Source organism: Musa acuminata, chromosome BXJ1-6 (genome assembly GCF_036884655.1).
Source record: "Musa acuminata AAA Group cultivar baxijiao chromosome BXJ1-6, Cavendish_Baxijiao_AAA, whole genome shotgun sequence".
NCBI classification, from domain to species: domain Eukaryota; kingdom Viridiplantae; phylum Streptophyta; class Magnoliopsida; order Zingiberales; family Musaceae; genus Musa; species Musa acuminata.
Window position 1 is genome coordinate 40,047,737 of NC_088332.1, and position 25,777 is coordinate 40,073,513.

The 25,777-nt window shown below is 41.0% G+C and overlaps 4 protein-coding genes across 4 annotated transcripts; 3 read left to right on the forward strand and 1 right to left on the reverse strand.

Moving 5' to 3' along the window:
* Positions 1-355: 355 nt before the first annotated feature.
* Positions 356-3,376, forward strand: LOC103989281 (BTB/POZ domain-containing protein At5g48800). Its single transcript, XM_009408083.3, is given in 5 exon segments — positions 356-915; positions 990-1,056; positions 1,131-2,282; positions 2,355-2,776; positions 2,778-3,376. Coding segments are annotated over 5 exon segments (1,806 nt in total). The 5' UTR covers positions 356-838; the 3' UTR covers positions 2,866-3,376.
* Positions 3,377-3,511: 135 nt separating this feature from the next.
* LOC103989280 (cysteine proteinase 1) lies at positions 3,512-7,059 on the reverse strand. Its single transcript, XM_009408082.3, has 4 exons — positions 6,540-7,059; positions 6,329-6,448; positions 4,405-4,651; positions 3,512-4,026 (listed from the first exon to the last, which is right to left on the reverse strand). The coding sequence occupies exons 1-4, from the start codon at positions 7,008-7,010 to the stop codon at positions 3,746-3,748; spliced, it is 1,119 nt and encodes a 372-aa protein (XP_009406357.2). The 5' UTR covers positions 7,011-7,059; the 3' UTR covers positions 3,512-3,745.
* Positions 7,060-13,345: 6,286 nt separating this feature from the next.
* On the forward strand, positions 13,346-22,700 carry LOC103989282 (DEAD-box ATP-dependent RNA helicase 58, chloroplastic). Its single transcript, XM_009408084.3, has 10 exons — positions 13,346-13,668; positions 13,907-14,000; positions 16,301-16,414; positions 16,497-16,616; positions 17,268-17,372; positions 19,291-19,449; positions 19,578-19,646; positions 19,912-20,001; positions 21,576-21,716; positions 22,382-22,700. The coding sequence occupies exons 1-10, from the start codon at positions 13,382-13,384 to the stop codon at positions 22,658-22,660; spliced, it is 1,458 nt and encodes a 485-aa protein (XP_009406359.2). The 5' UTR covers positions 13,346-13,381; the 3' UTR covers positions 22,661-22,700.
* Positions 22,498-24,753, forward strand: LOC103989283 (serine/threonine-protein kinase BLUS1). The gene is made up of 2 exons (XM_009408086.3): positions 22,498-22,622; positions 22,947-24,753. Exon 2 carries the CDS (start codon positions 23,070-23,072, stop codon positions 24,624-24,626), a length of 1,557 nt encoding a protein of 518 aa, XP_009406361.2. The 5' UTR covers positions 22,498-22,622; positions 22,947-23,069; the 3' UTR covers positions 24,627-24,753.
* Positions 24,754-25,777: the final 1,024 nt, after the last annotated feature.

Below are 25,777 nucleotides of genomic sequence, written 5' to 3' on the forward strand. Positions count from 1 at the left end.
CACATCTTTCTCTAACTTAATCGTCGGAGGGGTCGGGCCGAGCTCCCGGCCCGACCTGTGTGCAGGTGCGAGACGGTGTCGCCTCTTCCCGAAGCTGCGACGGAGCTGCCTCCCGACCCGAACCGTCGACCCGAACCGTCGAGCCGACCTGCCGAGCCGACCTCCCGACCCGAACCACCGTGCTCGGCCGCCGGGAGACTCGAAGGGCTCCCCCACCCGTAGACCACCGCCTTCCGGACCCGGACCAAGCCGCGACGGCCCCAAGGCCACGGCTGAACAGTTACTGACCGTAACAGATGGTATCTGACAAGATTTGATTGCCGCACATGGCGTCGGAGAAGTATCTCATGATTCCTATCAACTGCACGCAAGCATGCACGAGAGTAGCTCTCCATGCACGCAGGGACCCGAACCCCATCTTTGCTTTCTTGAAGACAAAGCATGCAGGTGGTGATGGCTGAAGGGGAAAGCACCAGGAGGTGGTGGTGGATCCAAAGGCTGGAGGAAATGGAATGTCAAAGCCCTAATGATTCCCGATCATGATGAGCCGGAGCAGGCTCTCGATACTCCCTGTTGTTGCGAGTGCTGCAGTCTAATCATCCATGTCCGCTCCACCTTCCTCTCGTCGTCACCGTGAGGAGCGGCAGCGGAAAGGGGACGGCAGTGTTTGCTGCGACATGATGCACTGCGTGACCCACCACCACCACCACCACCACCACCACCGATCCCTTTCACGTCAGCTGTCGGAAGAAGTGGCAAGTCGTCGCCTTTTCCCTCCTCTTTCTCCTGCTCGACCCGCCCTTGCATCTGCTGCTCCGAAGCTTCCTCTGCCGAGACGATGAGTCGCGTCCAGCACCAGCAGCAGCAACTCCACCACGTTTGCTCCTCCCCGCAGCAGCAACGATGCGATGACTGGTGAGCTCAATCCGATTTAACTGTCCTCGTGCAAATGGTGTTCAAATCAGTAATCATCTGGAATTCTGGTGTAGGATTTTTCTGGATGTTCCTAGTGATATCACCATTTATGTAAATGGGGTGAGATTTGCTCTGCATAAGGTAATACTCTATGGATCATCCTTCTCATCAGAGATGAAGAGTTTTACTAACAGTTCAGAGTTGATGAACTGCAGTTTCCACTGGTCACCAGAAGTGGTCGAATTAGGAAGCTGATCTCAGAGCACAGGGACGCTGCTGACACTGCAAAGATCGACCTGCTTAACTTACCTGGGGGCCCTGAGACGTTTCAGCTGGCCGCCAAATTCTGCTACGGCATCAACTTCGAGATCACCACCGCAAATGTTGCTCAACTTTGCTGCGCGTCCGATTACCTTGAGATGACAGAGGAGTATGCAGAAGGGAACCTGTCGTCCCGTTCCGAAGCTTACCTTGATGACGTCGTTTGCAGAAGCCTGGAGATGTGTGTCCAGGTGCTGCAACAGTGTGAAGGCCTCCTTCCCCTGGCCGACGAGCTCAAGATCGTCAGCAGGTGCACCGACGCCATCGCCTCCAAGGCATGCGCGGAGCAGATCGCCTCGAGCTTTTCGCGCTTGGAGTACAGCTCCGGAAGGCTGCACATGAACAAGCAGGTCAAGTGCGGCGAGGACTGGTGGATCGAAGACCTCTCCGTGCTTCGGATTGACTTGTATCAGAGAGTCATCGAGGCCATGAAGTGCCGAGGAGTTCGTCCGGAGAGCATCGGAGCCTCGCTCGTGGACTGCGCCGAGAAGCTACTCAAGAGAAAGCCCATCTTAGGGGCCAGAGCTGGTGCTTCAGCTGAGGCCATCGAACGCGAGGAGAAGACGGTGATCGAGACGATCGCCGGCCTACTGCCGGGAGAGAAGCACACTGTGCCCATGAGCTTCCTCTTCGGCCTGTTGCGCTCGGCGGTGATTCTCGACTGTCCCATGACCTGCAGGCTCAATCTGGAGAGGAGGATCGGGTCGCAGCTGGAGATGGCTACTCTCGACGATCTCTTGATACCTTCTTCCCAACATGCAGGGGAAACAATGTTCGATGTCGACGCAGTTCACAGGATCCTCGTGGTCTTCTCTCAGCAGGACGACAGCGACAACGATGGCTTGGGCTACGAAGCCGACGGTCCTCGCCCTCTCTCCCAAACTGCGCTGGACAAGGTGGGAAGACTAGTGGACAACTACCTCGCGGAGATTGCTCCAGATGCTAACCTCAAGCTTGCCAAGTTCGTCGTCATCGCCGACGCCTTACCAGGGTATGCTCGCACCACAGACGATGGCCTGTATCGCGCCATTGATATCTACCTCAAGGTGTTTGTTCCCTGCTCCTTTGTTCTTGTCCTGCATCTTGGATCTGCATCTCATTTCCGTTGGATCTTTCAGGCTCATCAGGGGCTACCAGAGTTGGAGAGAAAGAGGCTCTGCAAGCTGATCGACTTCCACAAGCTCTCAGAAGAAGCCAGCGGTCACGCGGCACAGAACGAGAGGCTCCCGCTGCAGGCAATTGTGCAGGTGCTTTACATCGAGCAGCTAAGGCTCAGAAACGCATTATGCTGCTCCTACTCAGAGGAGGACCAGAAAACAGCTCCCCAGTCGCGATGCACCAGCAATGGCGTGTTCAGTGCAGGGCTGTCTCCTCGGGACAACTACGCGTCGCTGAGGAGGGAGAACAGGGAGCTGAAGCTTGAACTGGCCAGGATGAGGCTTCGGCTGAGCGACCTCGAGAAAGGCCATGCCTGCATCAAGCAAGATATGGAGACATCCAACTCGCGAAAGCTCATACTCTCCGTCTCCAAGAGGATCCGAAAGCTCAAACTTATTTAGCGGCGCTGCTTCTGATTTGCCTTCCAAGAGCTCACTCGGAGCAGATTCCAGAGTCAGTAGCAAGCCTTGAATCACACCTCGCCATTGATGCACAAACTCAAAGTTTGCCTCTGAGAGATGATGATGTTAGCACTGTAAGTAGTAGTGTATTGTGAGTTCACAAGCTCTGCCAATCCTGGTTGGTTCATTTGTTCTCTTTGTTGTCAATTTGCTTGATGTTGCATGATACATTGGTCCAATGATGTAAAGCAAGAAAAAGTCTTCCATCACCACAAACAATGAAAACACCTGAAGAAGGCACCAAGATGATCCAAACCATCAGTCTCACACCAACAACATTGGCTCAACAAATTATATATGTAAGTCCAAAACCAGACTAAACTGTTAGTCAGAGCAAACCAAATTGACATGTCACCTTCTTTGTTCTCTTGTCTCTCTCAACTTGCTTCAGTTTGTTTGATGCTCTTCATCATTGTAGGGGAGGATAAACACCAAGCAAAATAGAGGATGATGGGGTCTATCAGGATAAAATTCTTCCATGGATGCATAGGAACATAAATGAGTGGGATCCTTCAAATTTATACATATAACATTTGGATGACTACATTTCAATCAAGTTCTATCAAACTAGCTGGAGCACAACAGCTTGTCAAGTAAAATGTCCAATTACCAAGTGAGTATATAACAATGCAGAAGAAAAGATGGCCAACAGAAAATATGAAAGCATCTTTATGTACAGCTGATAAAGCAAAATAGAAGTCACAACATACTTAGCCATAAACATATCATAGTCTAGAGTTTGCAGATAAGTAGCATATGGCAAAGAGGTCACAATTATTTCATGTGTTCAAGATACTAAACAGGTCCACTTGATATCACAAATGAGGTGTACCACTGCGCCCCTATGCGTCAATCAATGCATCGGCTATACCGTGCACAAGTCAAATTGGTTACTGATCTTGTTGAGTGTTAATGGCAGTGACTGTAGAGACCATGGAATCGACACCGCATACGTTGCGACCCCTGCAGATCTTATAGTAACCCTTCTCTCCCCAGGTTTCGCCCCATGAGTTCTTTATGATCCAAAAGGGTTTTTGCTTGAGGCGAATTGGAGAATAACCAGCAGAACCATAACCAACCAGAAGCACTCCATGATCCAAATGCCTTCCACAGATATAAGGACATGAAACTCCTCCAATATATGTTTGCATGTACACTGCATTTATACCAACTGCAAAAAGGATGACAGATATATGAATAACCAATCTCATTCTCATATGAAACATTAAACACACTTCTATGAGAAAAAAATGTCAAAATATCGAAGCGTTTCTTGATACCTTGACTCGAAATCTACCCTATATATTAGTATGTTGGTTTTTTTCATTGTGAGCATTCGGGCACCGATTGTTTTAGCATATACATTTAAAATGTAATAGCCCCTGATAAGAGATCAAGTCACGAACAAAAACCAAATATAAGAATGAAGATGGTGGGTTTTTCTAATTTATGGATGCCTACTTTTTGCATATTGTTAAAAATTTATTAGTGCAGGTATTTTCCTAAATTAAACCAAATTATGACATGAAACCTCTGTAAGATCACCTACTTGCAAGGGGGCCATGTTTCACAAGATTAGCAGCAATTTGACCTTCGTCAATGGAGACAACACTGAAGTTTTGAACTGAAGCAGCAATTTTGGACTTATCAAACTTGCAAGTGCTACGTTGGGACCCAGTATAAGGATAATCTTCCTCGCGCACAAGCCCACCAGATTTGAGTAAATACTGGAATGCGGTTGTCATCAGACCACCATTGCATCCCTGGTCGCATGCATCAGGTTCGTCTGAGTCACACTGCAAAATAGTGAAAAAAAAGCATTGGATAAAACTTCAGCATCACAGAGCAAAGCTATCACATTAAAAATTTAGAAATAGTATCCTTGGCAAGAAGTTGCCACCAAAGACAGCTAGAGGATAAGGTACATATACTTAAAGGCAAGAAGCAGCAGGAGTTTAAAGAAGTAAAGACTGTGGGACCAGTAAGCTTCTTTGAAGAATGGGCACTCAGCATGATAAGTGAAAAGCTAGAAGATTCAGCAGTAATGAAGCCCGCTTATAGCATTAGGCTCTAAATCTTATAGAGACATTAGTTCCTCGGAGAGAAGAGTAACCCGATCAGAGAGAAGCTCCATCATACATGATCGGAAACACGGAGAAAAACAACGATAATGAATTGGAAAAACTATTATTACTTATCACGAAAAGAGAAGAAAGTCTAATTGACTATATGCATTAATTAATAGCACAAGAAGAACAAAAGGGGCCGTTTTTCTATCTCATCAGCTACATCAATAATTCGTGATAGATAGACAGAATTATCATCACACTTCATAGTATTAAATATCATTACCCTATATTGTGAAAATAGGGTAATGATATTTAATTATTTTTGTTAATGATAAAGTTTGAAGGACACAATCAAATGCAAGAAAGAAGAATATAATAAAAACAATTACATTCTGGAAGTATGCTATTCTATTTTACTAGATGAGTCCTTAACAGTTATTACAAGCAAACAAGTTTCCATCACTCTAATGAAGAAGACACCCATTATTGATGTTTCCCACTTAAGACCCTTCTTCAGTTGTTCTCCCAATGAGGCATCTCCTTAAAACACCTTTTGTCTTCTACTACACACCTTGCATAAAATCAACAATAGGTGTCTAACACAAAGCAATAGGGGTCCGTTAGAGGGGATGGACTTTAATTAGGGAAAAAACAAAGAAAGCTCATAAACAGGATTTTGCATTAAACAGTAATCTTCCTTAGGAAATTAACCAAACATATAATTGACATTGAACAATTTCTTCTGGAAAGAAAAGTGCTGTGGCAAGCAATCTCTCCTTGCAATTGATCAAGATAAAGTAAATGGTATGACCAGTGTAAACTCAATTAAACTTTTCAGAGAATACTTAGATCCAACTCAGGTTGACCCATTGAAGTCAAATGGGGAAAGAAAAAAAAACGCAAAAACAGTTCCTGCAAATTACTGGACTTCTAAGCTCATAGTGTACCACCCAAATCATCAGAAATTACAACTACGAATTGAAGGATCTAATCTGAGTTACATCAGCAATTAATCTAATTTGACTACAAGCATTAGACTAAATGCAAAAGTTTGGAAGGAAAGAGTCTGAGAGCTGAAGGAAATTAATGAGATTAGGCCACCCACTTTGATTGAGGTCATTTCTTTTTAATTAATCTCATGTAGATCATCAAAATCCACTTCTTAAAATGATTTGACAACAGCCACTTCTCAGCAACACTCTTCAAACACTTTCATCCACAAAGAGTATCCTTTTACTAAAAGCAGGACTCTCAATTACTTAACTATATCCTAAACATCTGCTAACAGAAATAATATCTTACATCAACAACGAGAAAGCAAATCGAAAACTTATTTTTCTAAAAGGTGCCCTTTTTAGCAGGCTCGATTAGGGTAGAAGGAAAAGGAGGGGATAAAACACAAACCATATGGTCGCAATCAACAAGCTGCTGCTCACTGAGGCTTTCCAGCTTTCCAGTGGCCAGGAAGTTTGCCCCTTCCAAGGCCGCCGCAGCGCTGAAGGACCAGCACGACCCACAGGAACCCTAAAACAAAGACAAAATAAGAAGATAGATCGATTAGGACAAGAAATAACTATAAGAAGTTGGACAAAGGACCGGCCTGTATATAGAGAACCTGATTCTTGACGCCGGTGACGGCGCCGTGGTCCCTCCAGTCGAAGTCGGTGGGGAGGTCGTTGGTGGGGAGGATGGGCGCCTGATGGGAGGACGCCGGGGTCTGGCGGCGCAGGCCGAGGTAGGCGCTGCGGAACTCGGCGGGGGTGAGGTCTGAGAACTTGGTGATCCCGTGGACGGCGGTGGGGTCCAGGCGCTGGTGCCGCGCCGCCCGCCGGAGGTTCGCCTTGAACACCTTGAGCCGGTGGGAGCGCTCCTCCTCGTCGGCGTAGGTCTTCCCGAACCTGCTCATGAAGCTGGTGAAGTGCGCCTCCGCGTTAAGCGTCAGCCCGTCCTTCTCCAGGTCCACCACCTGCAGGATCAGCGGATCTTCATCGGGTCCAGCACCCCCGCCGAAGGAGGAGGCGATCACCACCGAGCACAGGAGGAGGAGGAGCGAGAGGAGGAGAGGGCGGCAGCGTAGATGATCCATCGACGGAGGGCTTCGCGTCTCCACCACCTACAATTCTCCGCCAACCCCGTCGCCTCCCCACGATCATTTATGTCGGGGTTGCGTGAGTTGATTGATCAGCTACGGTCCAGTAGGCGGATGACACGTATACCGTCGGTAGAATATATTTGGGTTTCGTTAATTCCTTGTCCTACTTGGTTTTCTATTTTGCCTCATCCCAATTTGTTAGGAGTCAATCCACTGCGTGATGCGATAAGGAACACTTGCCCACGGAAGATACAATATTATTATTGGCTCTCCACACGGAGATACAATCTTCAGTTTATTTTTGTCCTCCACCAACGCATCGTATAGAAATAGAGATATGTTTTAGGTACATTAAATATTTTATTTTTTATTCTAAATAAATATATTATGCATAAAAAAAGAAAATTGAGAATGCTTTGAATATATATTTTTTTGTCCTGAACGAATGAATCACGTCCAAAAGAAAGATTATGAATATATTATGTGTTTTAGATTTTATTTTTCATCCTCAACAGAGGTGTCATATGTAAAAGTAAACTTGGAATGCAACGACCATTTTATATTTTTTTTAGACAAATAGATCATAAATAAATGATATATTTTTTCATGGGTATGAGATTTTTTTTTTTAATCTTAGACGAATACATCATATACAAAACAAAATGTTTTGGGTGTATGGGTGTATTGTGCACTTGTGCAGATGCATTGCATGTAAAAGGGCACCCTGATATGTCAAATGCTTTGAATGTTTTTTTTATTTTTTATGAACATATTTCATGCAAATAAAATGCTTTGAGGCATAAATAGATCATTTGTAAATTGTGTTGTTCATATATTTTATTTTTTATTATTTATTTATTTATGTTGTTCATGTTAACACAATTAGAAGCTTGGGAAAGTAATAATGAGGCTATATATATATATATATATATAGTTAGTGGTTCTTTTAAAAAAAAGGTCTTGGGGTTCGACTCGGGCTAAGGTGTGATTTGACTCGAGCTAGCTTAGTTATCGAGCTTAGTCTAAGGATTAGGCTATAAGTTCGTCTTGGACTCCAGTATTTTGTTATTAACTTTGTCAGTTATCGAGCTTAGTTACCAAGAGAACTTATGAACCTAGTCCATGCCTGACGAACTTACGATTGGCTCCAGCTTCGTCAATCGTAAGGATTAGGTTATAAGTTCTGAGTTGACCTAGTCAGGCATGGACTCGACTAGCCTTTCCCAATTAGTCAAATAATTTCACGTAGCTAGTGGTTTAGTATTTTTTTAATCTTTTTGTAACTAAATTGCACTACTCAAAGTATGCTCGGCTAATTTGAAATCTCTCTAATCTTTCTTTTTGTCATGTATCAAGGTCAAGCATTTCTACCTAATCATGTGAAGTTGAGATTTTTCTACCTCAAAATGTCTTTTATTAAGTATGAGGATGAGGCCTTCTGCATAAGATGATCGGTCTTCAAATCGTGATAAAGTAAATGGCCAATTTGACTAGATAGGGCAGATTTAGATTATCTTCTTGGGGAAGTGATACTATGAGCAATAGAGAAAAAAATAAAATACCAATTGATGAATGTGATACTCTTGATGGACACTTTTTACTTTTTAAGATATAATTGACTTGAGAATATAATCATCTCTCGAATGATGTGATTTTTTTTAAGGTATGATTAACTTATGTAAACAACCAATCCAAAGATGTTAGTCCATTATTAGCATCAAGGTTATTTAATTCGGTGTCACTTTCTTACCGTTATCCTTTTTTTTTCATCAATATGAGAATTTCAACTATTATGTACAATTCACCCTTTAGAGTATATTTGAAGGAATTTTGATGGTTTCAAGTCATTTATTAAGTTTCATGAGTATAAAAGGATAATGGTCAACCACTTTATGAGTCTCAACATTGAATCTTGAGATGTAGTTAGATAAGGACTCATCCTCCCCTTATCGAATGGACAGCAAGGTTACTATAGACTTTAGATATTAGTTGTTGCTAAAGTAAAGTTAAAACTCTTTCACTAAGGATATTCTTAATATAGAAAGTGAACTAATGAGTCGTGGCTGATGAGTTAGTACGGCCTGATCCATGGGTCGATGTCAGGAGTCTTTGGTCGACTCGCCTTCATACCCCGGACGATAATTCTCGGATTAAGATGCTCGCGGCTCAAGGATGGTCGCTTTCCTGCAAAAATGATTTTTATCGGGTGATTCCCGACTTTGGCCCTCTAATATGCAAGTCAGTTGTTATTTTTCTCTTTTTTTTTCTCTCTCCTGATCGAATACTGGTCAGGGACTTTTATACTATTATACGAGTGTCGGTCGAACGCAGGTTCGACATGGCGACTGATCCTCGAGGGATAACATGATACTTTTGTGTGATCGTTGTCTCAGGACACGCGGAACGACGTCAGATGGCGCCGTCCAAAGCTTCTGGGATGGGACATGCCAAACAACGCCTCGGTATAGATTTTGACTCGATGCGTCGAGGTGCTTTAGCTGACTTGGCTGTAGCATGACGTGGCATCGATCGTGACGTAGCCTACAGCCAAGATATATCCTATCAAGAATATCATTATCTACGTTATCTCATGGAATAGTTAGAAAAGCTCGACAAATGAGGGCATCGAACGTGATAGTGTAGAAGGCCATTAATGCCTCAAATGTAGCCATATGATCTATAATGTTAGTACTTGTATAAAAATTAGGAAGCGAGGAAGACACAAGTTAGATTGAATATGTTTTTCTTATATCAGTCGGGTAAAAGTATATTCATAAGATTTCTTTAATAACTAAGTTAATTTTAATTTATTAATTTTGAATAAAAATATTAAATATTTATAATTAATTTAATTTATCGTTGAGTTCCGAATGAACACATATTTAGAGAGGCTTATTAATTTTGAACCATCGATATAAGAAAGAAATATTCTCTTTAGTTATGATTTATTATGTTTAATAAGATCTTGATCGTCTCTATAAGCTACTGTAACATATCCAATAGGCATTAAATGGACTCCACCTATCGAATCTCAATTGATAAAAAATAATTATTATAATAATTTTTAAATAAAAAAAGATATTATCCTTCTATTAAAAAATATCGTATCTAATTGAATTTTAATTTAAACCACTTGAAAATATCAAGTAGACCATCACACAGGTGTAATTAATCTTTTTTCACGACAAGATTTGATCCCAAGTTCTTACAATAATTTGATTTTAAACTCTCAAGTATCATATTAGGTGTAAAAAAAAATATCAACCGAAATTTTAAGTCCTCAATCTTTGATAAATAAATTTGGTATCTATTATTAAATTAATATCTTACATATAAAATATATCAAATGATATTTTGAATCTCCAAACTTTAATAAATAAATCTGTTTAGTAATTGGTAGGCACCATAATAATCTTAGTAATTGTCTTTGTTTTACGTATAAAATTATATAAGTTCATTTTCTTCCTACTCTCCATCTAAAAAATAAAATCACAAACCTAAAGGGAATTGAGATATAAGCATAAATCTTAATAGGGTGAGGCAAATAAATTATAGTAAGAGTTCAAGCTCAATCAATCTACTAAGGAGTTTGTTTGTCCCCTTCTTTCTTTGAACTTTTCTCTATCGTTATCATAATATAAATCGTAATGGTTGCTTTGTTTGTGTCACTCTTAAAGATGAAGTCATACTCGACTAAGCTACAAAGACCTTATGATTTATATTATAGCAAGTGGGACCCTTTTTACATGTAAAATAAAAAATTAATAATAAAAATTTGGTCAAAGAGTTATGGAAATGTTTGGTACTGCTTTATACTTTAAATTAAATATTAGGTATTTAATCCGATAATTTAGTTGTTTCCTAAGGTAAGGAAAGAATATAGAACATATGATTAATTAGGGTCCTTCCTCTACGAGTCCCTATTATATTGTACTACCAAATCTATCAAATTTATCCTTCATTAATTTAAAAATTAATTGGTGAAAAAGAATATGTTGTAATTAATGTGCTTCCTATGATTAAAAAAAATTAGGATTATGTTGCACTACCAAATCAATCTAATTTATCCTTCATTAATTTCAATATACTTAGTAAACATTTAACTACTATGCTTACAAAAAATAAAATCATAGTCATAATTATGATGAATTAAGGGTCACTTGATCCATAGTTTCTTGAGGACATCTATGTTGAATCTCGTATTTTGATGATGAAACCAATTGATAATTATATTTATTTTTTAATATGTGTTTTGAGTGACGTACGATGCTTCGATCAGGATGAGACAATTAAAGTAAGAAACATCATGTTGGGCCGGAGGAACATATTAGAATATTGGACGTCGGGCCGGTGGATTAGTCAACGTATCGACAGAAGGCTTCGGGCCATGGACTCGGGCATTGGACCAAGGAGAGCGGGTCTTGCGCCAAGGATATCGAAGTTGCGGAGTCAACTGGCCGATTGGGCAATAGGCCGCAGGAGAGGACGATGCGCTGAAGAATCGAACGAAGCGTTGAGGGACTAATGACATGCCAGATAACTTAATTAATGCTTAGTATTAAGTATCTAGATCAAAGTTTGTTTTACATGTGTAGGATTAACTACGATGGAAGTAAGACATATAGCATGAGCTGTGCCGGAGTCAAGACCATGATCACATTGAGGGTTCGAGAGTTCGATGGAAGCCCGGACGGTCGTCGGAGGTTCTATGGGAACAAATCCGAGAAGTCCAGGAGCTTGCCAAAGAAACTCGTCAGAACTCGCCAAGTGGATCGTTGTAAGTCCAGGAGTTTGCTGGAAGTCCACTGGAGCATCGCCGAGGGTTCGTCGGATGTTCGCTAGAAGAAGCAATTGACGCATCAGAGCAAGTTGCAATAAATGTCTTAAGAAATATTGTAGTTAGCACGTAGATTAAGTTAGGAATGGGAGGTGATCCCATTAACTTAATCTGGGGGCAATTGGGCCCTTGATAGACCCAAATTGGGCCGAATGGATCAACCCATTCGGACCCAGATTTCCTGGTCGGCGGTGGCACCGCCCAGGAGCTCAGGAAAGTTGGGCGGTGCAATCGCCCAAGTCAGGTGGTGGTACCACCTGGGCTTAGTCTCCGAGCGAGACTAGGCGATGGTACCGCCTGAGCTTGGTTTCCGAGAGGTAGTACCGCCCAGTTATGACGGTAGTACCGTCAGGACCTTGGAAATCTAGGAGATGACACATTTGAGCTCCAAATTCAAATCAGTTGGGGCCTATATAAACCCCACCCTTTCCCGCATGAAAGGGTAACCAAAAGGCACTGAAAATCCAATCTTACTATGTGATTTTTAGAGCTCAAAAGTGTTGTATAAGCTAAAAGTTCTCCTCTCTCTTTTCTTCCAAGTTTCGATCATTCAAGAGAGGAGTGAAAATCCTGTAAAGGTTGTCTCCTAAGCTTGTCAAATGAGTGAAACTGTAAAAGGGTGGTTGGCCTTTGCCTATTGAAGGAAGGCCTCTAGTGGACGTCGGTGACCTCGTCGGAGGAGGAAGCCAAAAGTGGATGTAGGTCAAGATTGACCGAACCACTCTAAAATTACGGTGCTCATTGGTTTGCATTTCTTCTTGCTACTTACCTTACTGCAAACCTTCATATGTGCTTTACTTCCTTATTACTTTTGCTGCACTCCTTTACGAACTCGCTTTCAAGTTAAGTTTCCGAAAATAGTTTTACGTCGAAAATAATTTCATCGTACGAATACAGTTTTAATCGTCGAAAGTTTTTTCGATGCACTAATTCACACTCCCCCCCCCCCCCTCTCTCTTTTAGTGCTTTTGATCATAACAATCTTGACGTAAAATTTGATATCAAAATTTTTATAATGATCTAACAAAATTTTATTATCAATCATTTTCAAAAAAATTATAGCATATTCTTTCGGTAAATAAATCAAATATATTTTAGGAGGGTGATTCAATGGTAATTTTTTTAAATCTTGAGTGGATTTGATACCGAGACCGTTGAGTCGACAAATCGAGAGTCTATAAAAATTACATCGATAGCGTGCTCGATAAGGGGTTTCTTTGACGCTTAAGTTAGATAGTGGAATTAGAAGATTGTATCAAAGTGTCAAATCTAAGAAAAGTTAATAGCAAAATTCGATACTAAAATTTGGGGAAACTGTTTTTGTTGCGTAAAGAACCAACTTCACATGTCTAAGCGGATTCGGATCGATTGGTCACATCCGATAAAGCTATTGCTTTCAAGCTGACCCGATCCGCTTCGGGTTTTAGGCGTCCAACAAGTCGAGACGGGTCGAGCACCAAAACCCACCGCCGCGCACCCCCCCCCCCCCCCTTCTTTCTGTCATCCCGTTCTTGGAGATCGGGTGGCGATGGCGTGCCTCTGCGGCGGTGCCGCCGCCTGGGCGCTGCCTGGGATTCGATGTTCCCTCCCCCTTGACCTCCTCTCCTCTCCGCGAGCCCCAAAATTTCCCGGACTTTGGAACGCTGTCCCCCACTCGAGCCGGTTCTTTTCGTTCTCCTCCTACCCTGTCATTTCGTCGAACGCTTCGTCTGCGCTTTTCTGCGGAGGAGCGCAGGCGGCCCAGGCTCCTCCTTCAGCGGCTCCAACGCTTCGTGAGATATGTCGTGGAAAAGTGCCGGAACACATCCTTCAGAGGTAGGTCCCAGTTCTCTCGGCGGCTCTTCTCACTTTCCTTCTTCTGTTGTTTGAGCTTCTACCCTTTATCGCCTCCGGACAGACTTTGAATGAAGTCGTATGACTAGTTATTTCTAAGTCGTATGGCAAGTACTTAGTGACTGACAAATTCCATTTCGTTTCTTCGTTCTCAGTACTCCATACAAAATTCATGGATATATGATCACAAAATGTGTTTTTTTTTTTTTGGTTGGAACAGGGCAGAAGAGATAGGTTATGTTCTACCTACTGATGTTCAACGCCAGTCCTTACCTCTTCTTCTGGCTGGAAGGGATTGTATACTCCATGCTCAGGTGATTAACAGTTTAGCATATTGCTTTTGTGGAATGTTTTAAACGAAATGCCTTTCAGATGCTACTTAAAGAAACTACTGGATCAACTATCACACTTTAACACACTGAAATTAGATTTGTTGTTGAATATGGACAAACAATGAAACTTGGTTTATGAGGATGTGAATGATAAGGTCTTGAAAGTTGGACGGTGGTACTAGATTGCAGTTGTATTATTGAGAGCCATGTGAAGTGTCATTCTTTCTGCAGGATTTGTGAAGCAGGACCACAATTTATTGCATTTTGGAATTTGGTTGTTTGACAATAAATGGTCAGAAGTTGAATTGCTGTAGTTCCTCAAGTTGTATTTCTCTAGATGATATTTTGTCCTGAACGGTCAAATTAGATTCTGGGTCAGGACTTCTTGAAATTATCGGAAATTAGCCTGGATTTGCAAAGATCAATTGAAAACTAGATGGAAATCAGTCAGCATATGTTGAAAGTTGGTTGGGAAAGTAAGGGGGCGTGCCTGAGATTGGTACCAACTATCTATCTTGATGATCCTATGAAAAATTAGGGTTAGATTCATCATCATATTTCAGTAATTGAACAATGATTTCACTGAAGTGGACAACAGGGGCTTTTGCTAGCTTGGAATGGAATCAGATAAAAGGACAGGTCATTATATACAATACTGTAACACATAGGGGTTTTTGTGCTATAATCTTGTGTCCACACTATACATGTTCATGTATGTAAGAGTGCGGCTTTCTAACCAACTTTGATAGTGGATCAGCATATATTTGTATTCATGAAAAAACAGGTATTTGTTGCTCCAAATAAATGCTATTTAACCAGGAAGCATCTGGATAAACACATTAGTTTTCTAGCAGTTTAGTTCTTCTCGAATTTGGTTTAGATACTATTAACTTTTGCCAAACTAGAGTTGCTTAAATGCATTCATGACAACTGCTGATTTTGGAATGTTAAACATGTGACTGGAGCTTATGTTCAATGCCTGTGGAACCATCAAGTAATGAGGTGTTGAACTGAACTATTAAGTTATATACTTATATTCATATCATAATGGACTAATTGAAGGTTTTCCCGAACTCAGAAAAGGAATTGTCAAAAGAGTTAGTCTTTGAGAAAAGAGCTTATATAAACTTGAACACTTCAAGTTTCTTCCACCGGGTGTACATATATGCAAAGACGTTTTTACAAGGAATCTAAGTTATAGAGGGTTCAAAATAGTTGACATTTTGTGGGGGAAAATACATGATATCACAATTTCATGAGGTTATATGCAGAAAACCAAAATTAATATATCTCTGAGCAGCTCTTAGGTCTTTTTGTTTTTTCTAACACCACCACTATTTTGTGAGGCTGCTGTACATTTGAAACTGGGCTGGACAGTACCACACTGGTGTAGAATTATAAATGGATTGGGCCAGATTGGTTTATCTATGATCGATGTACTGATCAGACCCCATCAAGTTGGATTCCATTGCATCAGCCCTAAGCTGATTAATACCTGATCTGATCATTCCTCAGATCTCCGATTAGATCAGTTCATCTCAGAATGGGATACTGATCAGATAACTTTAGATGTGATTCCGTTGGATCAGCTCTAAGCTGAACAAGTCCTGATCGGGCCATTATTCAGATTCCTTATCTGATAATCTGTTCTGTGACCAGTCCTAATACACAGCTTGTCGTGCATTAATCTCATGTCTAATTGAGCTATTACTATAAAGTCCTAGAATACGTAGTGGGAGATACAGAAAAAGAGTGAACAAGGAGAGAGAGACTGATATTGAGAGGGGGGACCGAGAGAGAGAGAGAGAGAGAGAGAGAGAGATGTACTGTTAGACTCTTGTTGGAGGAAAAGGGTGAGGTAGTTGGTTTCTCGCTGTTGGATTTATCTATAGTCAGGAACCTGCATTAGATCCTATTTGTAATGTGTAGGCTGCATATAAATATAATAGGATTTCATTGGATCATTGTTGGATTGGGTCGACCCCAAGCCACATTAGATCTGTTATCTGATCAGATTGCTATATTAGTTATTGGGGTCAAATTTTGTTTCATATCACGTTTTAGCTTAGAACCATGCCGGAATCATGCTAGATCCAATTCGGTCCAATCCAATCCCTTGATCGGCCTACAGTGGTACACTTATGTGCAATTGCTTGACATTTATGATTCAGTGATAGATTTATATCATTGATGCTACTTGTGTTCCATAAAATATGCATTAATTCTGTTTTGTGTCCTTGAAAATCTTCTGATAATCTGACAAGTTGTATTTTTCTCTCTAGACAGGTTCAGGAAAAACATTGGCTTATATGTTATCTGTATTTTCAGCTGTAGATTTTAGAAGGTCTGCCGTTCAAGCCCTTATCGTTGTGCCTTCCAGGGAACTTGGTATTCAAGTATGTTCTTTATTATTTATAAAAAACGATATGACCAATATTATTATCTTGCTGATCCTTCAGTCTTATTTTTAATTTAAAGGTTACAAAGGTTGCTAGAATGCTTGCTGCAAAGCCAACAGGATTTGAAAAGATGCAGGCATGTACTATCATGGCTTTGTTGGACGGTGGCATGCTGAAAAGACATAAGAGCTGGCTAAAGGTACCTTATCATGTCATTGTTGTGCTTGCATCATTTTTATCATGATTTCAATAAGCAATCCTAATTGATATCGACTTTAATAACTTTCATGCAGCCCATACAGTTATTTATTGTTATCATAAGGTTTTTAAGTTGTTAGAATTATTGGTTCCAAGTCATTGTAAGTTTAGGTTTCCTTGCTGTTATGTGAGGTCTTCGATAGTTTTTTTTTTCCTTTTAAAAAATGGTTGAACAAAATTTTACATTGTTACATGGATTGTTTCTTCCTTTTGCTTTGACATGAGGTTTTAGACTGATGTGGAACAACATATGACATAGTTCAAGTTCTTTTTCTTTTTTCTTTTTTTGTTTTTTTTTCTCTTCCTTTCTTTGTCTCTTATTTCCCTTTCAATCTCTAGAATATTTGCTTCAGTAATATGACCATTACTGATACAAAACTCATGTACAGTTTTGCTTAAGAATTTCACTGGTAAAATATTGGACTATTTCAAGCCCTATACTTCAGAATTCAGATTATGCCACAGCTCCTTGATTTTCCTTGCTTAGAGTGGAGACAAAGTCCATGTAATCAGTAATTACTCAAATTTGTAGATTAACTTGTTATTTTTCATTTTGTAATTTGTTTTTGCTAATCATATTTATCATGCTCAGGCTGAACCCCCTGAGATAGTGGTTGCTACAATTGGGAGCTTGTGTCAAATGCTTGAGAAGCATGTTCTTAAACTTGAAGCAATGCAAATTTTGGTAATTGATGAGGTATTTTTCAAATATATATCTTTCATGATTTCATCCATTCGATTTATTACTTAATTCAAGTTGAAATTATCTCTGTTGGTGGGTGTCATTGAGCTTGACCGTCATTCATTTCAAGTTACACAGGTTTTTTCCTCTAGTGGGTTCTAGACTTCTAGCGGTCTTGGCTAAAAATCATAGTTAGTTGCAATATCATCTTCTTCATTTATATTAACTTATTCTTGATTCAAATTGCACTATTTTTTCATTCGTGCTTGTCAGTGTGTCTGACTTGGGAAAAGAAACAGTTATCATAACTAGTTAAGAAGATCCAATCTTATGGTCTCTGTGGATTGTGTATTTGGCTGAATCTAATGGGTTATTATCATGAACCGGAAATCAACTTGGCTAATATGGTCGCTACTATCATCTATCAAAAAGTTATGGCATATATGGAGCATGACTCTCAAGGACCTTTATTTGGATTTACCATAACTAAAGTCATAAATAGAGAAATGCTCATATAAGGTGTGTACTCAATATTTAGTTATCGTGAGAAAGGTGGTTATGTGGGCATCCATGCATCCTTGATGCTACCAAAAAACTCAATTTTGGATGCCTCACCTATATCGATCCATGGCTGGATCGGGTCGTTCCATGCTTAGATGATGACACATGGTATGTCGGCATGTAACAGTGTACCATTTTGTTGTGGAGGAAGGAAGCATAAGGAGGAGGTGGAGATGGACGAGAAGGGGAAGTACCAGGCTAGCAGTGGGCCTATGGTTTGTGGACGGCGTGTGGTGTGGGTGGCTTCCAGCACTACTGTGATTCCTGAGCGACTGCATAATGTGTTGGCCTAGGGCTTATAGAAGAATAGTGAACTGAACTGGAGTACCTGAAAAGGGAATGTCCACATCCCAGATTATGTCTGGACCATTACAGGCGAAATTGTAACCCTTAAATGCTACCACGACACAACTGCTGCTGTTCATGTTATATTGAGAAACCATTCCCAAGTTTGAGCTGCAACATCCAAGTAACTAGAATAAAATATTATGTAACTTTGGGGTTTATATCTATGCAGCAACAGGCATAAAAGTGGTCTACTGCAGACTGCGGGCATGTGGTACTGTTTACGGATTAATAACAATTCAATAACAAGCATATAAATGGTCTGCCATGGATTGAGTCTAGGCCAAGGATTTGCCACCTGATCTGCTTGTTTTGGAACGGGTTGAAGTGTACTGTGCCAGTAAGGTACTGACAGGCATGACACTAACTTGTGCTAGATGTTTGGCCTGGCTAACTTTTCCTTCATGCCAATTGGCATAGGGTACATGTGCTGCGGTGACATGGAATTGCACCTTGCTAGAAAGGTATCGCACTCACCTATGCCACAATAAGGCAAACTATGATCTCGACAACACAATTTCCTTTTTGTTCAATTAAATCCATTCAACCCTTGCAAGCATTTTGTGATGGGTTTTGATGTGTTCATTTGTTAGAAGTGTTCCATCAAACAATCCAAAATCAATCCTTGTAGAAGTTTCGCAGGTTCTTAGCCTTTTCACCTGAAACTCACTTTTGGTTGAACATTTAACATTTTGACCTGTAAAAGACCCAAGACCCTGAAAACCCAATTGTATCCCTGAATTTGCTTTTGAGAATATTAGTTGGACTTAAATACCCTGTTGTTTCTCTATATAATTTCCGAAAACATGAGGATGTGTTTTATATTTTTCATTTCCTGTGCTTCTTTTAGTTTGATATGAGGAACTTCTCCTGATTGGCTTTATCCAGTTGTTCAAGCCCACCTACATGATTGCATTTGGAAGTTAGTTGATTTGTGTTAATTAATTATTTTTTGTTCCACAATTGAATTTCATTTGCTTTTGTCTGATATCTTTTTGATCCACATATCATTGTCTTGTCTTGGCAGGTTGATTTTATGTTCCATTCATCGAAACAAGTGCACTCTCTTCGAAAGCTCCTGACATCATATTCAACAATTGATAATCGCCAGACCGTGCTTGCTAGTGCATCTATTCCTCAACACAACCGTTTCCTGTATGACTGTATACAACAAAAATGGACCAAGGTTTTTCAACTGTTTTCATTTTTTTGCCTTTTCTGGCATTATTATTAATATTAGACACATCTTATTTTTGGTACTAAAAGGGGTCCTAGTCTCGTCTGCTTGAAATAGTTATCATTTTGGTGATTCAGAATGATGTGGTTCATATCCATGTGAATCCTGTGGAGCCAATGCCCTCTCACCTTTGTCACAGATTTGTGGTATGACATTTTGATACTCTAAAAAATGTTTGAATGTTAATTATGTACTTGCATCGTTGTCTTGGCTACTGCTTCTTTAAGGACTTTGTATCTATTGTCCATATCACTTTATTAACTGTGGATCATGTAACTACTTCATGGTTTAAATACTTTCTAGATGGATTTACATGAAAATATTGCATAGCTCTATTAGTATGCTTAGTTATCTTGTTATGCAAACTGATAGAAATTATTATTATTTTTACTTGTAACTCTTTTTTTGCAGATTTGTAAGAAGAAAGAAAAACTATGTACTTTACTGAACCTACTTGAGCAAGATTCTCCCAGATCTGGCATAATTTTTGTTGGTGAACAGGTTAAATTCATCTTTGAATAATTATTCTTGACAAATCTATTAAACGTGCTGCCAAAGGGCGTATGTCATTCTTTTTTTGCATTTAATTAATTCTAAAATATGTAATTGTAATATAGATTTTTTTCCGCTTGCTTGAAAAGGTTGGTTGCGTCTTCCATTTCCATCAGCATGTTTCACCAGTGCTGCTTCTTGAGTATGGGGTTTGTTGCAGTTTTAATTAACAGTAGGTTACTTGCTTATTGGGGCAAAATTAGTAAGCATTTCATGGTTAAAAAATAAGGAATTGAGAAATAAAGCTAGAGTTTTAATTTACTTGATATTTTGAAGGCAGAGTTGGTTCAAATTGGCTACTGAAAATTTTCAATTGAGTCATTAACTTACAGTAAGGTAATCTAAAATCTAAGAATGTTGATTAACAATTCAATTTAGTAAGTAGATGTACCATATTCAAAAGTATATTAATACTTGGCTGTCTTGTGTTAGATGTTTAATCAAAGCAAAATCAGATAAGAATCTGCTTTAAATTGGAGGATGGTCATTGTTAGCAAGTTGTTTTAGCCTATTTCAGGGTATGTAGAATCTCGAAATAAGGATAGCTAGAAACAAAGGAGAAAGTGATCTGTGGATATGTAGAATAGATGATTCTTGTATTTGGCTCTTTAAATCAGCACATACCATTGGTTTCTCCTTGAGCTGCACGATACACTGCCTTTTTCTGCTGGTTAGCTGCTTTAGAAGCTAAACAGTATCTGCTATATTATCAAAATCTTCCAATTATTAGGCCCCCCAAGTTAATGTTCTCTTAAACTGAGGCTATCTTAAAATGACAGCTACATGTAATCGAAGCAGTTAATGTGCTTAATATAATTGCAATATCCGTCTCAAATATGAACTTCATGTCCGAGCTTGATAAATCAATTGGATTCTTAATTTCGATCAGGACAGCTCACTTTTGGAAAGTAGTAGCTATTTTTCTGTCTGGTTATAAGTCTAGGTCTTCTCCGGCTGTCCACTAATAGCCTCTATTTATTTTCTATTATCTTCAGTAATGATAAATAACCAGCAGTACCAACAAAATTCTGCTAGTTCAGGATTGAAATTTGAAAGAAGTTCCATGGTGATGTTAGAGACTTATTTAGGTCATATATTTTTCCAGTCGAGCCAAATTTAAGTTACCATCAATATCGGCTTAGAAATTTGAAAGAAGTCCTTTACTTCTTGAGATCTCTGATTAATTTATGACTGATTGCAGCATAACTTCTTGAGATCTCTGCTAAATATTTACTCATGTACATGTAGCTTTTGGTCATTATGTTCTTTTGCCACCCTCTATGATTACGCTTTATCAGCAGCTTATTCAAGAAAACTTTTATATTGTTCATTCCAAGGAAGAGACTGGTTGACTGTTAAATTATATTTTAAGCATTTCTCCAGCTAGAACCATTCTGCACATGTATATTTGTCATATGCAGTTATTTTGTTAGATTTACATATTCTGCAAACAATTGACTGTATCCTAGTGCTAATATTTGCTTATCTGCCAAGTTATGAACTTATTTGTAAATTTTGGTCAGTCTGAGAAGTCTAAAAAGGCTGGACAGCCTCCTTCGACGGCTCTTGTCTTGGATTTCCTGAAAGCTTCTTATAGGGGAGGCTTAGAGGTTCTTCTCCTAGATGATGACATGAACTTTAACGCACGAGCAGGTTCATTCACGGTAAATATCTGAATTAATTTGGATTAATACATGCAGGTCTGGTTGGTGGCATGTTACTGCAGTATATATTATATAAAGCTAGTCTCATCTTCACCTCTTGTTATTGGTTTATAATGTTATTTATCATCAAAAGACTGATTTTTTTTTTGAGTTTTTTAACTGATTGATTTTTTTTCCATACGCAGCAATAAAAACTTGTTATACTTTTTTGCTCTGGCCAAACTACATATGTTACATGACAAACTCAAGACTCAATAGTTATAGATCACGATATCTGTAAATATAAGCTGCTTCCTAGGGTAATATATTCTTTTCCTTTTTTGTTTGAAGCAATAATTGTTATGTGAAAACAATTAGATGAGTAGTTCATTATGTGCTATATACAGTTTATGAATGCGGTTATTTTATTCAGTTATTATGTTGGACCTGAGGATATATACTGCATGCTGAGCATCCCCAAACATTAATTTTGCCTAATTCATGAATGGTGATTCCAATTAAGCCAATTAACTTCAAGATATGTGTAACTTAATCCTTGAGTTTCTGAACTCCGATGTGTTCTGGCTGAAACATACCTGGAGAATCTATTGTGTGATTCTTATTTAGAAAGTAAATCCAACTATTACATTCTCTCTCTTATATTGATACATCAATTTTCATTGCAGGAAGTCAGACAACGAGATTGTCTTTTGGTGTCGACAGACATCGCAAGCAGAGGGCTTGACCTGCCACAAACAACTCACATCTACAACTTCGACCTTCCAAGGACTGCAGTCGACTATCTCCACCGCGCTGGAAGAACCGGACGCGTGCCCTTCTCCAATGACCCGTGCAGTGTCACGAGCCTCCTCGCACTGGAGGAGCGATTCGTGCTACAGAGGTTTGAGAACGAGATGATGTTTCAATGTGAGGAACTGTTCTTACAATCTATTATGACAACTTGAATCCCTTTCTTGATCTTATCTAGCTATATTTGTGGTAACATTTTTACCGTGTTCCATATGACACACCATGAACAAGTTCACCATCATCAAGTGAGCTGGACCTGTGCAGGTGGCAGAAAGCACTCCCAAATCTCTCTCTCACCTCTCACCTCTCACCTCTCACCTCTCACCTCTCACCTCTCACGGGAGTCCCGGTTTCATTCATTACTTTTTTGCTCACATGATTAGTACATCTGCTGCACCTACTTCTTTCCTGGCCATTAATCGATCAGTGAACCATCTGCAGGGGTGGTGGTCGCCGAGAAGCCACCTGTTGGATCAGTCGCAAAAGCTACATGACCCTATGATCTTTATATAGCCAGAAGACTTGGTTTGACGTGCTCATAGTTTAGAGAAGGAGCCGAGCGTCATGTATCCGCTGGATGCCAAGTGCTACCGGCTGCTGTACGAGGTGGGCAGCGGCGTGAGCGCCGTGGTGTACAAGGCGACGTGCCTGCCGATGGACTGCTCGGTGGTGGCCATCAAGTCGATCGATCTGGAGCGGTCGAGGGCCAACTTGGACGACGTGCGGCGGGAGGCGAAGGCCATGGCGCTGCTTTCCCACCCCAACGTCCTCCGCGCCCACTGCTCCTTCACGGTCGACCGCCACCTCTGGGTGGTGATGCCCTTCATGGCCGCCGGCTCGCTGCAGTCCATCATCTCCTCCTCCTTCCCCGACGGCCTCCCCGAGACGTCCATCGCTGTCGTCCTGCGGGAGATTCTCCACGCTCTCTCCTACCTGCACGGCCAGGGCCACATCCACCGCGACATCAAGGCCGGAAACATCCTCGTCGACTCCGACGGCTCCGTCAAGCTCGCCGACTTCGGTGTCTCCGCCTCCATCTACGAGTCGCACCCCTCCTCCTCCGTCTCCCTCTACATGTCCTCCTCCTCCTCCTCCTTCTTCAACGACATGGCCGGCACGCCCTACTGGATGGCCCCCGAGGTGATCCACTCCCACATGGGCTACGGCATCAAGGCCGACATCTGGTCTTTCGGCATCACCGCGCTCGAGCTCGCCCACGGCCGCCCGCCGCTGTCCCACCTCCCCCTCTCCAAGTCGCTCGTGATGAAGATCACCAACCGGTTGCGCCTCGAGGAGCACGGCAGAGACAGCACCGGCGGCAACTGCAAGAAGAAGAAGTTCTCCAAGGCGTTTAAGGACATGGTGGCCGCCTGCCTCTGCCGAGACCCCTCCAAGAGGCCGTCGGCCGACAAGCTTCTCCGCCATCCCTTCTTCAAGAACTGCAAGTCCACGGATTACTTCGTCAAGAACGTGCTGCAGGCGGTGCCGGCGGTGGAGGATAGGTGCATAGAGCGAAGGGTAGTGGACTGCAACAGCAACGACAGGGAAGGATCCACATCCCCGCTCGTCAAGAGCCGTAGGGTGAGCGGGTGGAACTTCAACGAGGACGTGTTCGAGCTGGATCCGGTCTACCCGGTGGAGAGCGACGACAAATGTGTCCGCTTCGGGGGTGAAGAGCCCATCGACCAGCCCACCGCTCATCCCCACAGCCATGTCGTGGACGACGACAAGAACGGAAACGAAGATGATGAGAAGGAGAACCACCACCGCCACCACCACCACTCGAGAGCGGAAGAGAAGGAGGTGGCCAAGAAGGCAAGCGAGGCGCCACTGTCGGTGTTGAAGCAGACGCTGGTGCCCAACCTGGTGTCCCTGCTGAGCAGCTTGGACCTGCAGCGGGGGATGGTGATGGACGTGCTCTCGCACTGCGGCTGCAAGGAGGGGCAGCAGGAGAGCCTGAGGGAGCAGCAGCTCTGGGGGTACGTGAGGAGCATGCAGCAGACCGTGGATGACCTAAAACTGCAGCTGCTGAGGGAGATGAAGGTGAACGCGGAGTTGCAGGAGAGACTCGGGCCTCTCAATAGAAAGACGAACGAGGAGACGGGACACACCAGCAGTTGACTTTACTGAGTGAGTTTTGAAGGGTCAACACCGGTGATGCCTCCACTGCTTATTCTCATGTAGCACATCTCTCTTACAGAGATACATGTATTAGATTTGACCAGTCTAAGCTATCATATTATGCTGATGTCCAAGTACGATGACTTTGACCTAAATCCAACATGGCATCAGAGTTAGCATCCTGTGGAGTGATATAACGCTTGAATCATCTACGACATAATCTCTTTCTCTCTAACACTATTGGTTCATTAGTTGTTCTGAGATCTCTTAGTATCAAAGTTCCATCTTGGTCGGATCCACTTCATTTAATTGAGATAATTTTACCTAGTTTAAGTTATCATACACACTCTCACTATGGAACAAACTCCTATGGTGAAAGCCTCATACCTTTTTATGTCTCACATGGATATGAAATCATTTCATCCAACAATATAAATATAATTATGATCTTATACCACTCACACATTAAGTCGAAAAAAAAATAAACTTATCCATTCTCTAATGATGCATTATAATTTTCTAGTCCCATAAACAACTATAAGAAAAAAAAATATAGAAATAAAAATTATAATTATATCAAATAATTTGATAAATTGATGAAGATAATATTTTTAACTTGATATAAATAATAATATATATATTTTAATTATATTCTTAATTGATAGACTTATGATGAATATTTAAAATCTTCAAGATTGAATTTGATTTCTTTTTTTACATTTGTTTCTTTTCTATCCTCCTTGAGTATTATTATATATGTAATATATCCATACACTAATAAAATTTATTAAATAAATAATAAATTAAATTCGTTTTTAAATTATATATATATATATATATATATATATATATATATCTCAGATATGATTAATTACTACTTTAATCCTCTCATGCAATGGTGTGCTCCTTCCATGCCGACGGAGCTGCACAGCGAGGATCGCCAAGTCACCACGCGGCCGGCCATGGCACCACCTCAGCGCGTGGCTACGCGTGCCGATCACACTCCTACCTTTCTGCAACTTTTTGGGTGTCCCAATGTCTATCCCCATTCCCCCTCTCATCCTTCTTGCTTTTGGAGGAGAAGGGTCAACGGGCATTTGATCGAACAGATGGCCACACACTCTGATTCGAAAAAGGACCGCAGCTGAGAT